Source organism: Lygodium microphyllum, chromosome 28, assembly GCF_053477565.2.
Source record: "Lygodium microphyllum isolate KBCC chromosome 28, Lygodium_microphyllum_v1.1.10, whole genome shotgun sequence".
Lineage (NCBI taxonomy): Eukaryota > Viridiplantae > Streptophyta > Polypodiopsida > Schizaeales > Lygodiaceae > Lygodium > Lygodium microphyllum.
In genome coordinates, this window is record NC_141162.1 from 101,168,218 (window position 1) to 101,182,291 (window position 14,074).

At 41.1% G+C, this 14,074-nt stretch overlaps 1 protein-coding gene across 2 annotated transcripts in view; it reads left to right on the forward strand.

The window, feature by feature from the left end:
• Positions 1–14,074, forward strand: part of LOC148011803 (dentin sialophosphoprotein-like protein) — a 115,396-nt gene that overhangs the window by 11,085 nt on the left and 90,237 nt on the right. For both annotated transcript variants that reach the window (XM_087670059.1, XM_087670060.1), the window contains exons 3-6: positions 11,311–11,534; positions 11,612–11,670; positions 11,772–11,846; positions 11,929–12,263. In XM_087670059.1, coding sequence (XP_087526185.1) covers positions 11,311–11,534; positions 11,612–11,670; positions 11,772–11,846; positions 11,929–12,263 — 693 coding nt within the window. The remainder of the gene's footprint in view (positions 1–11,310; positions 11,535–11,611; positions 11,671–11,771; positions 11,847–11,928; positions 12,264–14,074) is intronic.

A 14,074-nucleotide genomic window follows, 5' to 3' on the forward strand; every position in this document is an offset into this window, starting at 1 on the left:
GGTGTTGAATGCTGTGCCTCAAGGTAAATTGAGCTAGATGTAGCCAAATGTCATGCCCCTTAATGAATTGAGCGTCATTGTCGATGAAGAATGCCAAATTCTTGAAAAGCCCAAAATTTTCAGTGGAATTTGGGCAAAATTTTGTCAATTCAATGAAAACCACCAAATTTGTTGATAACATTTCCAAATTTCTTCGACTAAATTTGGTGAAATTGATGAAAATTGGACCAAATTAGGCGAGTTTGGTGAAAACCCCCAAATTTGGCTTGATGTGTGCTTAGATGGGGTTGTGGGCATGAATAGGGGCTTGCTGATGTCTAAAGTAAGAGAATAAAATAATTATTCTTTTTAATCGACAAAATAATTGTGTTAGTTGAAAGCCGACAAGTTGCCGTATGGACGTGGCACCTTGGGTAGGAACAACAATGTAGCATGTCGAATCGATGACCGGAGGGACAGGCGGACAATCTATTGCGTGGTGAAGAGGCAGCGTGTTGGTCGATAGGCAAAAGGGCTGTGAGATTTGACTGATTTAGGATGTATATTTGGAACAGCAGGAAGCCACATGTGTGATGGTTGATAGGGTAGTAGGCCAACACAACACTCGATGGCTATCCCACTTGAGACACATGGCCCAAGCTAGAAGAAAGGTGGTGCACCGGGCTTGTGTGTTGGTAGCAACAATGGCAATTACAACAACAATGGCAACAAGCACCATAGGTTGACGTAGGGCAACTTTGAGCTGTTGCTAGGCACCAGGATAGCCAGGGCAAGGGCGATTGATTTAGAGAGGCAAAGGTGGTGCAAAGGGACCTAATAGAAATTGGATAGTGCTAGTTGTAGGGTAGAGGCTCAGGTGGTGATGGACATAGATGGGCTAAGAAGATGGCAGGACGAAATGCAATTGCCAATAAGAAAATAGAGCCGGCCTAACGATAATGGCTTGTGGGCAGCCAACTATTACAAGGTTGACACACTGGTATTATAGCTTCTATTTTAAAGGAGCAAGCACGGAGCACTAGGTGTACCTATTGCAGCAAGAATGCTCACCCTATCGAAGACTATTGTCATTGATCTTTATTTCTATGCCATTGAAGAATATGTGTCTACTCTAGGCACTCCTTGTGCCAATTTACTGTTTTGGCGATAGAGATTGTTTTACATTGGCAATTAATTTTCTATACTCAAGGCAATAAGATGCATATTATGTGCACCTAAGCCCTTTTCAGCAGTAGGAGGTTCTAAGACCTCACGAGGTAATAAGCGTGCTTGGGAACCCCCACAACAAGCTATAGAGATTTTTCCCATCACTTTCGGGTTTAATGGTTTCATGACCCTTGGCTTCGTAGTCCACTCCATCGAGAGAGAGCAACTGTTTACCATTTACCTTTGGCTTTACAGCCCGCTCTATCTAGAGACAATGTTTGTCTACCACCACCTTCGATCTCAAATCCACTTTATGGAGAGATGAAAGTTGTTGCCCACCTATGGCTCCATAGGAGCTGCACATTTCCACTCCCTTGTATGACTCCATGGGCACCACCTTTGATAAGGGCATTGAGGAGATTCTTTTTGACACCCCTCCCTCATGTTTTGAGTAAATTTGTGCTGTCCCTTCTCCTCATTCCCCTTCTATTTAGTTTTTGGAGGACACTTCTAAGAGTGGTTTGGCCTTTGTTTCATCACAACCTCAGATACCTTCTTCATTACTACTGGTGTTCATTGCTTCTTCATTAGATATATTGGAGGCTTTGCTTCACGAGTTTTTGGATTCCTCATATTCTCCAAATGAGGATTTAGAGGGGGATTTCAGAGGGGAATTGTCATGAGGATGTAAATTTAAATGTGCTAATGTGACTTCCACATGTAAGGTGCAAGTTAATTATTTTACATTGTGGGACCTAGAACTTGGAGATATCAGTTGGTGCCAAAGGAAAAGTTGTAATAAGTTATGCTTGATAAGTACTAGGTGGTACCTGGTGTGAAATTTGGGCCTAGACCAATTTGTTGGCCACTAATGTCAGTAGTGACATTAGAGACTACGCATTATTTAATTAATTAATGCCAATCTAGGGTTCAATAATTGCTCATGAATACTTGGGAGACAAATTGGCCGAGTTAATCTAATTATTGATTGTTGGATTTACTTTTTTGGGCATTAAAATAATTATTAAATTAATTTTAAGAATTATTTTTAAAAATTAATTTAATAAGCCGGATAATGCTGGGAAATGGGATTAGAAGATTGCTACTTGGCAAAACTTGCCCATGCAAGTGGAAAAAACGTTTTTGGTGTGGCTGGTGGAAGTCTATTCCAGCCATTGTGAGAGAGAAGGCGGCTTTTAGAGAGCAAGAAGATATTATTGATGTGAATTGCAGCCATTAGGGACTAATCTTTCAATAGATGATAGTATTTTTGGAGCCCTCTAGAACCAGGCAACAGCAGCCCAAGGTCCTTCTGGTATAGATGATAGTATAAAGGAGGGGGCAATAGTCTTTTTGATAGTCCTAAGCTATAGGTGATAGCTTCCATGGTTGTTTGAGTAAGGCATCAGTAGTTTTTTTAGTATTTCTCGTGATGAAACTCTGAAATTTCTCTCTCTACATCATTCTTTCTCAATCCCCAGCCATCTCTCAAGTTATCTCAGTATTTTTCAATAGTTTGAGTCATTGAAGGTGGAGATATTAGAAAATCTATGTTGTAAATCTTAATTTACAATAGAAATTAGGATTTGACATCCACATTGGGATGCATGCTCAGAATTGAAGACTTAGGACTTGAATTCCAGCAGTTGGAATTGAGGAATTTGAGGGAGATTCAAGAGGTTAGCTAGCCAATACCAAATTTGGGGCTGAATTTGTCTTTCAAGGAGGAGGGTGAAGGCCAATGTCCAAGCAAACCAAGGGGCAAATTGGTTTGGAGGCTTGTTGGTCAGTTTTGATGGCAAGTGGCACTTGGATCAGCGGAGGAGGTTAGAGGATCTTAGTTTAACTCCATCCATTTGCAATAAAAGTTAAAGAAATACCGAAAGGGACACCAATTTTGGGGCCAACAAGCTGTCCATTGTCCAAGATTAAAGTGGTAACATTTGCATTTTTAGTTTATGTGAATTTATGCTTGCTGCAATTACTAGTAAATTAGGTTAGTACCACCCTATCTAAGAAGGAAATGTTGGTCTCAGAATTCTTCTTTCTTTGGTATGTAGACTCCAATCAGCTTGTGATCTTAGTTCTTATTTTGCACATACGGAGCAGTCTCTTTTTGCACTGCTGGAATTCAATAGTACTGCTGGAATTCAAGTCCTAAGTCTTCAATTCTGAGCATGCATCCCAATCAGCTTGTGATCTTAGTCCTTATGCCGCCACTGCCTCATTCCAGAGGACAGCCCTATATTTGATGATGAGAAGGTTGAAATGGCCAAGATATGATATGCTTTAGTTGTTGGCAGTTTGATGTATGCTATGGTTGCTACACGCTCTTGACATTGGCTTTGCAGTGGAGTGGTTAGCAGATACATGGTAAACACTGGTAAAAAGCATTGGGAAGTAACGAAAGGTATTATGAGATACCTCAAAGGCACAAAGGAGTTGTGCAACTGCTTTGTAAAGTAGAAGACATCTGTCATTGGCTTTACAGATGTAGACTATGCTGGTTATGCGGATTGTAGAAAGTCCACTTCTAGGTATGTGTTTACCTTCATAGGAGGAGTAGTCTCTTGGATCTCCAGGCTACAAAAGTGTTGCATTGTCTACTACAGAGGTAGAGTATGTGGCTGCCACTGAGGCATGCAAGGAGGCTTTATGGCTTTCATGTCTGGTGGTGGGTGAGCTTGGCATTACAGAGTTACCTGTTTTCCATTGTGATAGTTGGAGTGCTATCATACTAGCGCGGAATCCCGACTTTCATGCAAAGACGAAGCATATACAGGTGAAGTATCACTTCAATAGAGATATACTTGACAACAAGAGCATTGAGCTTGTCAAAGTGCATATAGATGATAATCCTATAGACCTTCTCACAAAGGGTTTCCCAGCAGAGCAGTTTGCTCATTGCCGACAGATGATGGGAGTTGGATAGATATATGTAGGGTCCTCGTGCCTTTTAAATGTGCTTAGGTGTGAACACACCCTTAACACTTGTAGTTTCATATATATATATATATATCTATCTCAAAACCTAAAGAGGTACACACTTGATTGTAATCACAAGTCGTTCTCACTCTCACTCTCAACTTTTCCCTCTCTATCTTTGTCTCTCTATTGCTAGCAAGTACTGCGTGTCTTGATTCTCGCGTCTCTAAGCTCAACAAGTCATATGATGGGAATCACTAGTATGAATGAGCCTAAGGTCTCTTTGAAGATGATAATTGAACTAAAAGGTTTCTCCATTTCATGGATATGAAGGAACACAAACTCATATGTAACAATTGGGGATGAGGTAGAAGAAGGCTTTGATCATGTAGCTCCATCCTTAGCTCCTAGACAAAGATGAGGGTATTTCTTGCAATACTTCTCCTTGGGATAGGTGCCTTCATCATAGTTTAGGCATTTAGGCTTCCCCTCTAATTTTGTGTTAGAGCTCGAAGAAGTTCTCCTTTTTGTTATTGGCTTTCTTGTTGTCCTTCTTGGTCCCCCCTCCCCGAACTTGCAACAAAAGCTTTAGTAGAAATGGATCCACTAGCTCTATTCTCCTTGAGTTTCTCTTCGTGCTCCATGTTGGACCTAGAGGGGCACAATTGAGAGAGATGGAGGTCGAGCAGGAGTGAGTGTGAGAGTGTGACGGTTGGAGAGAGTGTGAGCAGAGTGAAAGTACGAATTGATAAGAGTGTACCAATAATGTGTTGGTACACAAAGAATATAATGTATTTATACTTAGGGCACGTAAAGGGTGTGTTCACGTGTACAATGTGCGTGTACTATACATGGAGGTTACTGGGCCTTTATATCCCAACACTCCAAAACAAGTAGGACTAACTCCACCCACAACATGGTGTCCTGAATTGTGTAGGCAAGTAAGCTAGTGTAGAAGACATCAAACTTCGGAGATGGGAGTCAAGTAATGAGAGTCATTGCCATATCTTCGAATGATATTATCTTGCTAGGGATGCAAGCTCATGATGCAACTCCTCCATCTTGTTGATGTGGTTCTCTATTGAAGGAGAATCATCAATGGAATTTGGAGCTTCATTGTATGGTTGTACGATGGGAAAAAGTCTTCAATTTGTTACGATGGGCAAAGATCTTTAGTTGGTAGAGAGGAGATAGCTTTGTCCAAGCCTTCACTATGGTTTGAAGCGTGTGCACATGTGCAAGGACAGAATTGTGCAAACTCATAAAGAGAAAAGATCAGCCTCAACAGTTGAGCTGATCCCAAAGAGCAGCTTTTTTGTCCATAGTGGAACCAATGCGAGGATCCTCCATTGGATGGGGTATCAAGGTAGTAACGAAGGCGCATTGGTTGAAATTATCCAATATGCACTCCACTTAGTAGGGCCAAAGAGAGTAGGTGGTGTTTTTAAGGCGATCTTCTTTGGGCAACCATGGAATAACATGCGTCAAATTGCAGGCACATGTACAAATGGTGCTAGAATGGCCATGCAGGGCCTTGTAGTAGGTGTCCTATTATAATCATGTAGAGAAGCAGGGGGAATGAAGCCGCTATGACCTTTTGGACCTGTCAGAGTGATGATCCTTTGATAATTGTGGCTTTCAATCTTCAATCTTTGTGTCACTCTTTGGGACATTCTGATTGGTGGGATTGCATGTCTTAAGTAGTATGGATTGACTCCTCGTCGGTGTCATCAAACACATGGAACCTGTATTCCATATCTCTTCAAGGAAATCTGCAAACACACAAAAAATTGCTGTGTTTTGGTGTCAGGCTGCCAGAATCGAGGAGAAATCAGCTACACTTTCCAAAATGCAGTTATAGATGCCTTGCACACTTCGTAGATCAAATAATGCAGAAAATCTATGTTCTTTGCAACAAATCTACACCAAGTAGAGTGTGGTCTCCTCGTTCTAGAACTTGTGAGTCCTCTCCCTTGGCAATGATACCATGTGAGAGTGCACAATGGAAGAAGAACATGGACATGGAGAGAGAAGGGAAGAGAAAGGCTGCAATTAAAGAAGACAATAGAAGAGAGTCAGTATGAAACACCAAGAGAATGCTGAATACAATGTGGACTGATCAGCCCTTGCATGCAACTCAGAGCGTCATTGAGGGGACCGGATCAGGCTGATGATAGAGAGAAGCATGGGATGATAGAGGAGTGCCAACGGATGCTGGAGAACAAGTCCTGAAATTTGCAAAACAATGTGTGCTGCCACTGAACGAGGCAGCTCTAAATAGGCAGGAACCTCTAAATCTCACTGATTACATAATGATGGGGCCATGGATATTGGCTGATCTGATTCTCGCAAAAAATAAGCTGAGAAAATGCTGATTGCCATCTCGAAACTGGTTGTCTTGTTGATGGCAGTGTGAACACAGCCTCCAGCCACTGAAAAAGAAAAGCATTGTGCAGGTTCACTAAAACAGCTAGTGTGAACACACTAAAACTGACTGAAAATGTAATTGATTCGAATGCACACTCTAGAAAGGGCTGCCACCTCCATCTGGCTCAGATTGAAGCTTACAAGCAGGAGACGACTTTGCATGACACAAATGATTGCTGACATGTACATGATTCATCATTACATTCACTTTTTGTTTTTGACTTGTCTCTCTTAGACTTTAGTGTTTTCTGTACACACTTTGTGTTCCCAAACCCTATTGTGCCTTTACATGCTCATACTTTATTCTTACCATGCTTTTGTTCATTCGTGCATTCTCACACGTCAATTGGGGCATTCAAGTGTTGGGGATGGCCACCTCTCAGTTGGAGGAGGACGGGGAGCAAGAACTGGGAATCCCGATTGGAGTAGGTAGGCTTGATGTTGGGAATGTGGAGCCCCATTTTGGACTTTGCAATAAACAACTTCACAAATATCCATTAACAATCTAAACATCATATCACACTAGTGAGAACAAAATGATTGGTGCATCATGTATTAGGACCAGTAGGGACGGATGGCAGACAGCAAGCTAGCCAATAAGGAAGCTGTTTGGTGGATAGGAGGTAGACATGTGTGACAGGAGGTGGATAAGTGGCAGGAGACAATGGCATGAAAACAGATGCCAAAATGGCTAAAAAGTCCTACCCCGGCTTGAACGTGGCGATCTCGACAATGTTTTCTTATGGTGGAGTGGGGAATGGGATAGTGAATGCACCAACAGCTTGTAACACTTTCCCTGTTCCAGCCTGTTTGGGAATGGGTTCCTGCCCTCCAAGCTCCCATACTTGTCGTTCCATGCAACTAAGGTGAGGATATATCACTTTTGGGATGATTGGTAATCCACCATCTTCATCTCAACCAGACCCAGCATCAGGGTTGTATAATACATTTGATTTGTGCCTTCTGTTATAAGGATGCTCTGGTTTGAGGTCAATACTTTCTCATCTTGTGTTGTTTGTAAAAGGGTGACCAGTCCTACTAGTGGGATCCTTTTTCTGCTAGTTTGCTGGACTGTTGCACTATCCTTTTTCTGGATCAGAGCCATGCTATGACGAGTATAATGATGGTAGCCAATCTCCTGACGACGGTCAATCTGTTCGTGAATCAAATGGCACGAGTGATTCCTTCTTTCACCTCCCAACCTCGCCTAGATGAGTGCTGGCTCCTCTCTCTCCGTTTCCTCTGCCAGTCGTCTGCTTCTGGTGAGTCCTACTATTCTTAGACTCTCTTACTCTCTAGGCTCCCCTTGACCCCATTTGGGTGCCCAAGTCCCCTGGACGGTCATCCCTCGCGCCTGTCTCCCATAAATTACCTTATTAATGTAACATTTCCTTCCCCTTAAGAATCGGTTTTGTCCTTGAAAACGATACTTGGAAGATGCAACTGTAAATTGGAAAACCTTTTCCTTAGGGTACTTACTCGCTCCCATGTTGAGCTTTCTTCTGAACAATCTTTCCATTTGACCAAATATTCTTGATAAATAGTATTTCTTGTTTGTCTGTTACGAACATTTAATATTCTTTCTGGTTCATGTGGATTAGATTGGTCATCTAATAGCTTCTCAATGCTATCATTTAAGATTAGATTATCCAAATCACCCAGCTTCTTCCTTAGCTTACTTACATGAAAAACTGGATGTGATTTACTACCAGTAGGTAGTTGGAGCTTGTAAGCCTGTTTTCCCACCCTTTTAAGTATTGTGAAAGGACCACAATACCTGGGTGAAAGCTTTGGACATCGTCCCGTTTTCATGGTTTTAGTTTGTTTCAGGCACCTTAAGATAGACCAATTCTCCTTCTTCAAAGGAGACGTCTCTTCGGTGAGGATCTGCATAAGCTCTAGCTCGATTTTGAGCTTTCTTAATATTTTCTTGAGCAAATTTAAACATACTATTCATATCCTCCAAAAAGTCCTTGGTTGCCTGAACCTTTTCCTTATGTAGTCCCACTGCATGAGGAGCTCTGGGCTAAAACCCATACATTAGCATAAATGAACTATATCTAGTGGAAGAGTGCTTGGCACTATTATATGCAAACTTTGCTATCGGTAAATACTCTTCCCAATTAGTTTGCCTTTTGCTTACATATGCCCTGAGCATATCTTTAAGGATTTGGTTAACCCTTTAAGTTTGCCTATCAGTTTGCGAGTGGTCCGCCGTAGTCATGCTAAGTTTAGTATCCAACTTCCTAAATACAGCACGCCAAAATTGACTATCAAATTTTCTATCTCGATCAGAAACTATATTTGCTGGAAGGCCATACAATCGGTATATGTTCTCTACGAACAATCTAGCCAATTTTGGTGTTTTAACATCAATTGAAGTTGGAATAAACCTAGCCATTTTGGTTAACCTATCCACAATCACCCACACAGAGTCGTGCCCCCTCTGTGTTCTGGGTAACGCAACAATAAAGTCCATGGAGATACTCTCCCATTTTTCCGAAGGAATCTCTAATGGGTGGAGAAGTCCTCCCATTTTCAATCTTTCAGCTTTATTAACCTGGCATTTATTACATTTGACCACATAGTCAAGGATGTACTTATTCCTTCCAGGCCAATAGAACTGCCTTTTAATAAGACTATAAGTCTTATTAACTCCTGGATGTCCCGCACTAGGGGTATCATGACACTCAAAGAGTATCTGGCGCCTTATTTCTTCATCTTTCGGGACACATACCCTACCCTTGTAGAGTAAATAACTATTATCAATGGTAAAATTTTTCCACTTGAATCCCATTTGAGCAACCCTTGATGCTCCATTTCCTTGTTGAACATCCTCAGACATTCCTTCCTCAATGGAGGCTCTTCCATTGGATCCCCATTTTCTATTGCTTCCCATATGTTGGAATATGCCGGATCAACCTGGCATTTCCCTTTTAAGGATTCAAGTAAATCGGAAGTGAACTGAGTAAAACTCAATTCATTTATGATGGGCATTCTGCTGAGTGCATCAGCCACTATATTATACTTCCCTTTCCTATACCTTATCTCATAGTCGAACTCTTGAAGGAGTTCGGCCCATCTGGCTTTACGTCCTTGTAGATCCGGTTGGTCATTAAGCCACTTAATGCTTTCATGATCCGACAAGATCAAAAGTTTGGCACCGTACAGATAGTGCCTCCATTTCTTCATTGCATGTACTATTGCATACAGCTCCCTCTCATAAACAGAATAATTTCGGTTTGCACGGTCTAATTTCTTGCTTTCAAAAGCAACTGGTCGACCTTCTTGAAAAAAAAATGTGCCTATCGCCTTATCATTGACATTGGCTTCAACCACAAATGGTTTATTGGGATCCACAATTAATAGTACTGGAGCTGTAGCAATAGCTACCTTAAGTTTTTGAAAACTTTCATTTTGGTCTGTTCCCCAATTAAAGCTCTTCCCTTTCCCTTTAAGTTGGTCTGTCATTGGAACAGCTATTTTGGCATAATCTCGAATGAATCTACGATAAAATCCAGATAATCCTAGGAAGAATCTGCAACTCTTTCAGGTTCCTTCGCCTAGATGAGTGCTGGCTCCTCTCTCTCCGTTTCCTCTGCCAGCTGTCCGCTTCAGGTGAGTCCTACTATTCTTAGACTCTCTTACTCTCTAGGCTCCCCTTGACCCCGTTTGGGTGCCCAAGGCCCCCGGACGGTCATCCCTCGTGCCTGTCTCCCATAAATTACCTTATTAATGTAACACATGCCTCTTGACACCTAGTGTTCATTAGCCAGCTAGGGCAATTCACTATTCCCGTGCAAAGCTATAGGATGGCCTGAGACTCTGGTGGTACACCTTGGGCATTAGTACATTGGAATTAGTTTAACATCAGTTATTGAATTTACCCATGTGGGGGCTTTCATAGGAGATGTCCTCTGGCGAGAGGCTTAATCACCCCATTTGTATTCTGTTGCCCTATGTCAATGTTCAATTTGTTGCTCATATACTTCCTTTAGATGCAGGATTTGGTCTATTACATTCATGTGCCATTAATCGTTCGTTCTTTCGAGTCTTGATCCTCTGGTTTATAACTGAAACCTCTACAAGAATTGGGCTTTTTAACATGCACACAGTCTAGCCTTAGCTAGACCTTGAATATTAAAAGTTTCTACATCGACATTTTTATTGAATTTTTCTAAATCTAATTTTCAGCGGACCATTTTTAGGTAGTAGAGTCTGGTTCAAACTCATATCATAGCAGATATGTTTGCGAAAGACATGTATGAGAAGTTTAAGAGTCCTCACTGATGAGAGCTGATTCTGTCCTTTTACTTCAAAGATTCATCCACATTCCTTCCCCCCAAAAAAAGTGAGTGCAGAGTACAGCATTTAATTTGCTTAATATGGAGTTTCCACGACTTTGCAGAGTCTCTCAAATTGAAGGTTTCCTAAGTCATGGAAGAAACTTCCAAGTCTGAAAGGATGTTTCCTTTGCCTTACTAGGCCAGTGCATTGATGCATGATTGGTCCTACCTGCTGCAGCTGTCTTCTTGTGTTTCTTCTGTGTATTAATCTATGTACTGATTGTTTTTATCAATAAAATGACATGCTGTTTTTGCAAGTTACAAAATTTCTCAATCTGCATGGGCAGAACTCAGAAACAGTGCTGTGTGTGTTTAGATCTACATGTTACATTTTTTTTGAAATGGGAGTGGGTGCATTTTCTTGTTTTTGAGGTTATAAGAGAGCTATTTTCTTGTTCCTGTATGCTGCAAGTCAGATTCTCTGCTTACCAGAACCTGATATTTTTCTCTTTGATTATCCTAGCAGATGATACAGATTGGCTCTGAAAATTTCAAGTTCTCATCAGCTCCCGAACCAGGGGATCTTTGTGATATCTATGAACAGAGAAGTGGTGAAAATGGCCAACAGCTGCTGGTTGAGGCTGGTTCCGCATGGCGCAAGTTATCGGTTCAGCGAATTCTTAGTGCTTCAGAGAAAGATCGGGTGAAGAAACGGACAGCTGAGGCAGAAAAAAGACAAAGATTGCGCAAGTATGTACTTTCTATCTGTGAATTTTAGTACTTATGGTTGGACTTCTATGGTCTCCCCTAATTGGAGGTACTTGCAGGTCTATCTTAGTAGATCCAAGTACCCAGATAATTATACCACAAGGTACTCCTGCAGAAGGTAAATTTCTCTGCTGGAATAGCGCCTGAGTATTCCATTGGAAGGAATGTAGTTATGTTTGACGAGCTTTTAAGATTTGTGTGTATTTTGGCTTCCTACAGCCAATGGCAGAAAAGGTTCAGTCAAGACAAAAAGGGAGCCACCCCCAAAAAAGCGAAGGGTAGAGACGATTCAAGGTTAGCCATTCAAAAATTCTTTCAGAGTTTGCTGCTTGTGCAATTCTATTTGGTTAGTTTAAATGTCATCTGTACTGTGCAGTCCCGCCTGCTGCGGCAAAACCAAGGCCTCAGCCTAGTGTTGCTCCTTTGACTGCAACTCAGCGGAATTTATCGCCTGGAACATCTCCAGTTTCTGACCCACCCAATTATTCTGTGAAAGGCATCCCTGTGCCTTCAAAGGTGCGTCCACCTGTGGTTGATGGGATGGCTGGGTCAGCACCCACCAAAGGGGTTTCTTCTCAGAAGGAAAAGGCTCAGTCTACTTCTATCGGTGAGAGTGCACCCTCTGCAAAAACAGGAGCAGGGAGCATGACTGATCTTCGCAACTTCTTGATTGGTCTCTTGCAGGAAAATCCAAAGGGGGTAACAATCAAAGTATGTGTGTTTCTTATATCCTTGCTATTTTCCGAGTTTCTGTTTCCATTTACAGGGAATAGGATATTCGTACTAGGTTACATTAACAAAGAAAATTATCCATCAGCAAAAGTTGCATCTAAACAGAGGTACTGTAAGCTGGCAAAGTCTTTGGGAGAGACTTCCTTTTAGTCATGGGGAACAACTATTCAAGAGTCAAACCAAACATGGTCATGGACATTAAGAAGAGTGACTTTTGCTAGTTAAATGTGGAATCCTTGGATGAATGAACAAACTAGATGCTTTCTTGTACCAGGAACTGTACCTTGGCTTCTTTTGAGGACCATGCTAAATTGCAATTAGAACTGCGGATGCCTGTAAGAGGAAAAGTCTATCTATACTACTTATTTTGCCAAATAGTGGGTGTTTTTATATATCTACATGCTACCCCTTTAAAAATGATATTGTCATTGTGAATCTAGGCCTTGCCATTAGTATCTTGGAGGCTCTTGCATTTTAATTCCTTTGCTCTATACCAGCTTTCTATATCCACAACCCTGATTCCTAATGCAACCCCCTAGGCATGGCTCAAATAGTCTACTTTGAATACATGCTTGAGTGGACTAGAGAATCCCACCTTGAAGGCTCACACTTGGTCCTCTTGTTGACATTCCACTATGGTTGTCACAACCAAATCGTGGTCATCTTCCCACTAAACCAACCAGTTGCTATTGCAAGGCCTTGATGTGGTAAGTAAGAGATCCTCTTTGACCGCTACATGCAATGATGTACACAATAGGGCCTTCATGGTTAAAGAAACAAATCATGAATCCGTGAACGTGTATGATGCTCTCTAGAAGCTAAATTTGGCATCTCCTAAAATTTAGGAGGTTAGTATTTTTGGAAGTTGCTCAAATGAAATTTTTGTCGCGTCAAAGGCTTTAGAATTTCGCAAGTAATAATTTTATCTTTAGTAACTATCTCAAGTTCTTAACCATTTGAGATATTTTAAGAGTAGAAGGTTTGGAAGATTTTTTATCTAGAAAAGTGACAGTGGTATTTAGAATGGAACATGTGTCATTTTAAAGAGATAAGTGTACCTACACTTGTCATTTTCAACAAATACTTGTTATTTGTAGCCTCTACTTTTCACTTTTGAGCACCTAAGCCCTACACATAAATATTGGAGCTCTCTCTCTTCATGGAATAAGCTCTCATGTTGAAATTTTAGCCACATGCTTTGTATTCTCCTATCTATCTCTCATCCAAGAAGCACTTTCTACTTAGCTTGATGTAATCAAGCACTAAAGAAGAAAATCAGTTTGCTTTTTGAAGTTTGCAGAAATTAGAGTTTTAAAATCCTAATTTTCAGAATTGTAGCAAATTAGCCTCTTTGTAGACTGTTTTAGGTACTTGGTACCTGTGGTTTTGTTTCAACAAATTCCTGTAAAGGAGGGAATGACTTTTTCAAAGTATTGCTATTCTCATGTTCTTCCCAATGCTTACATTGGTATTAGAGCAATGACTTTTTCTTTGTAAGACCTTTTTTGGGTGATGGTCTTTGGGCCCAACTTTCTCACCATGTCAATAGGCGAGGTGGAGAATTTTGGTAAACAATCGAAAGGCTCTTGATATTGTGTATTTGTATGTTTCTCTAATTATGAGAAGATACAAAGATACAAGGAGTTGAAGTCGATTAAAAAATTGAAGCTTTTATGGAGAGAAAGACTAAAGCACGGGTTGAAGCGAAGATCTTTGAAGATTGCCATAGTGAGAACGCTCTTGAGAGAGATGGTATTACAGGTGCGAAGGCCTATCTCAACATAAAAGGT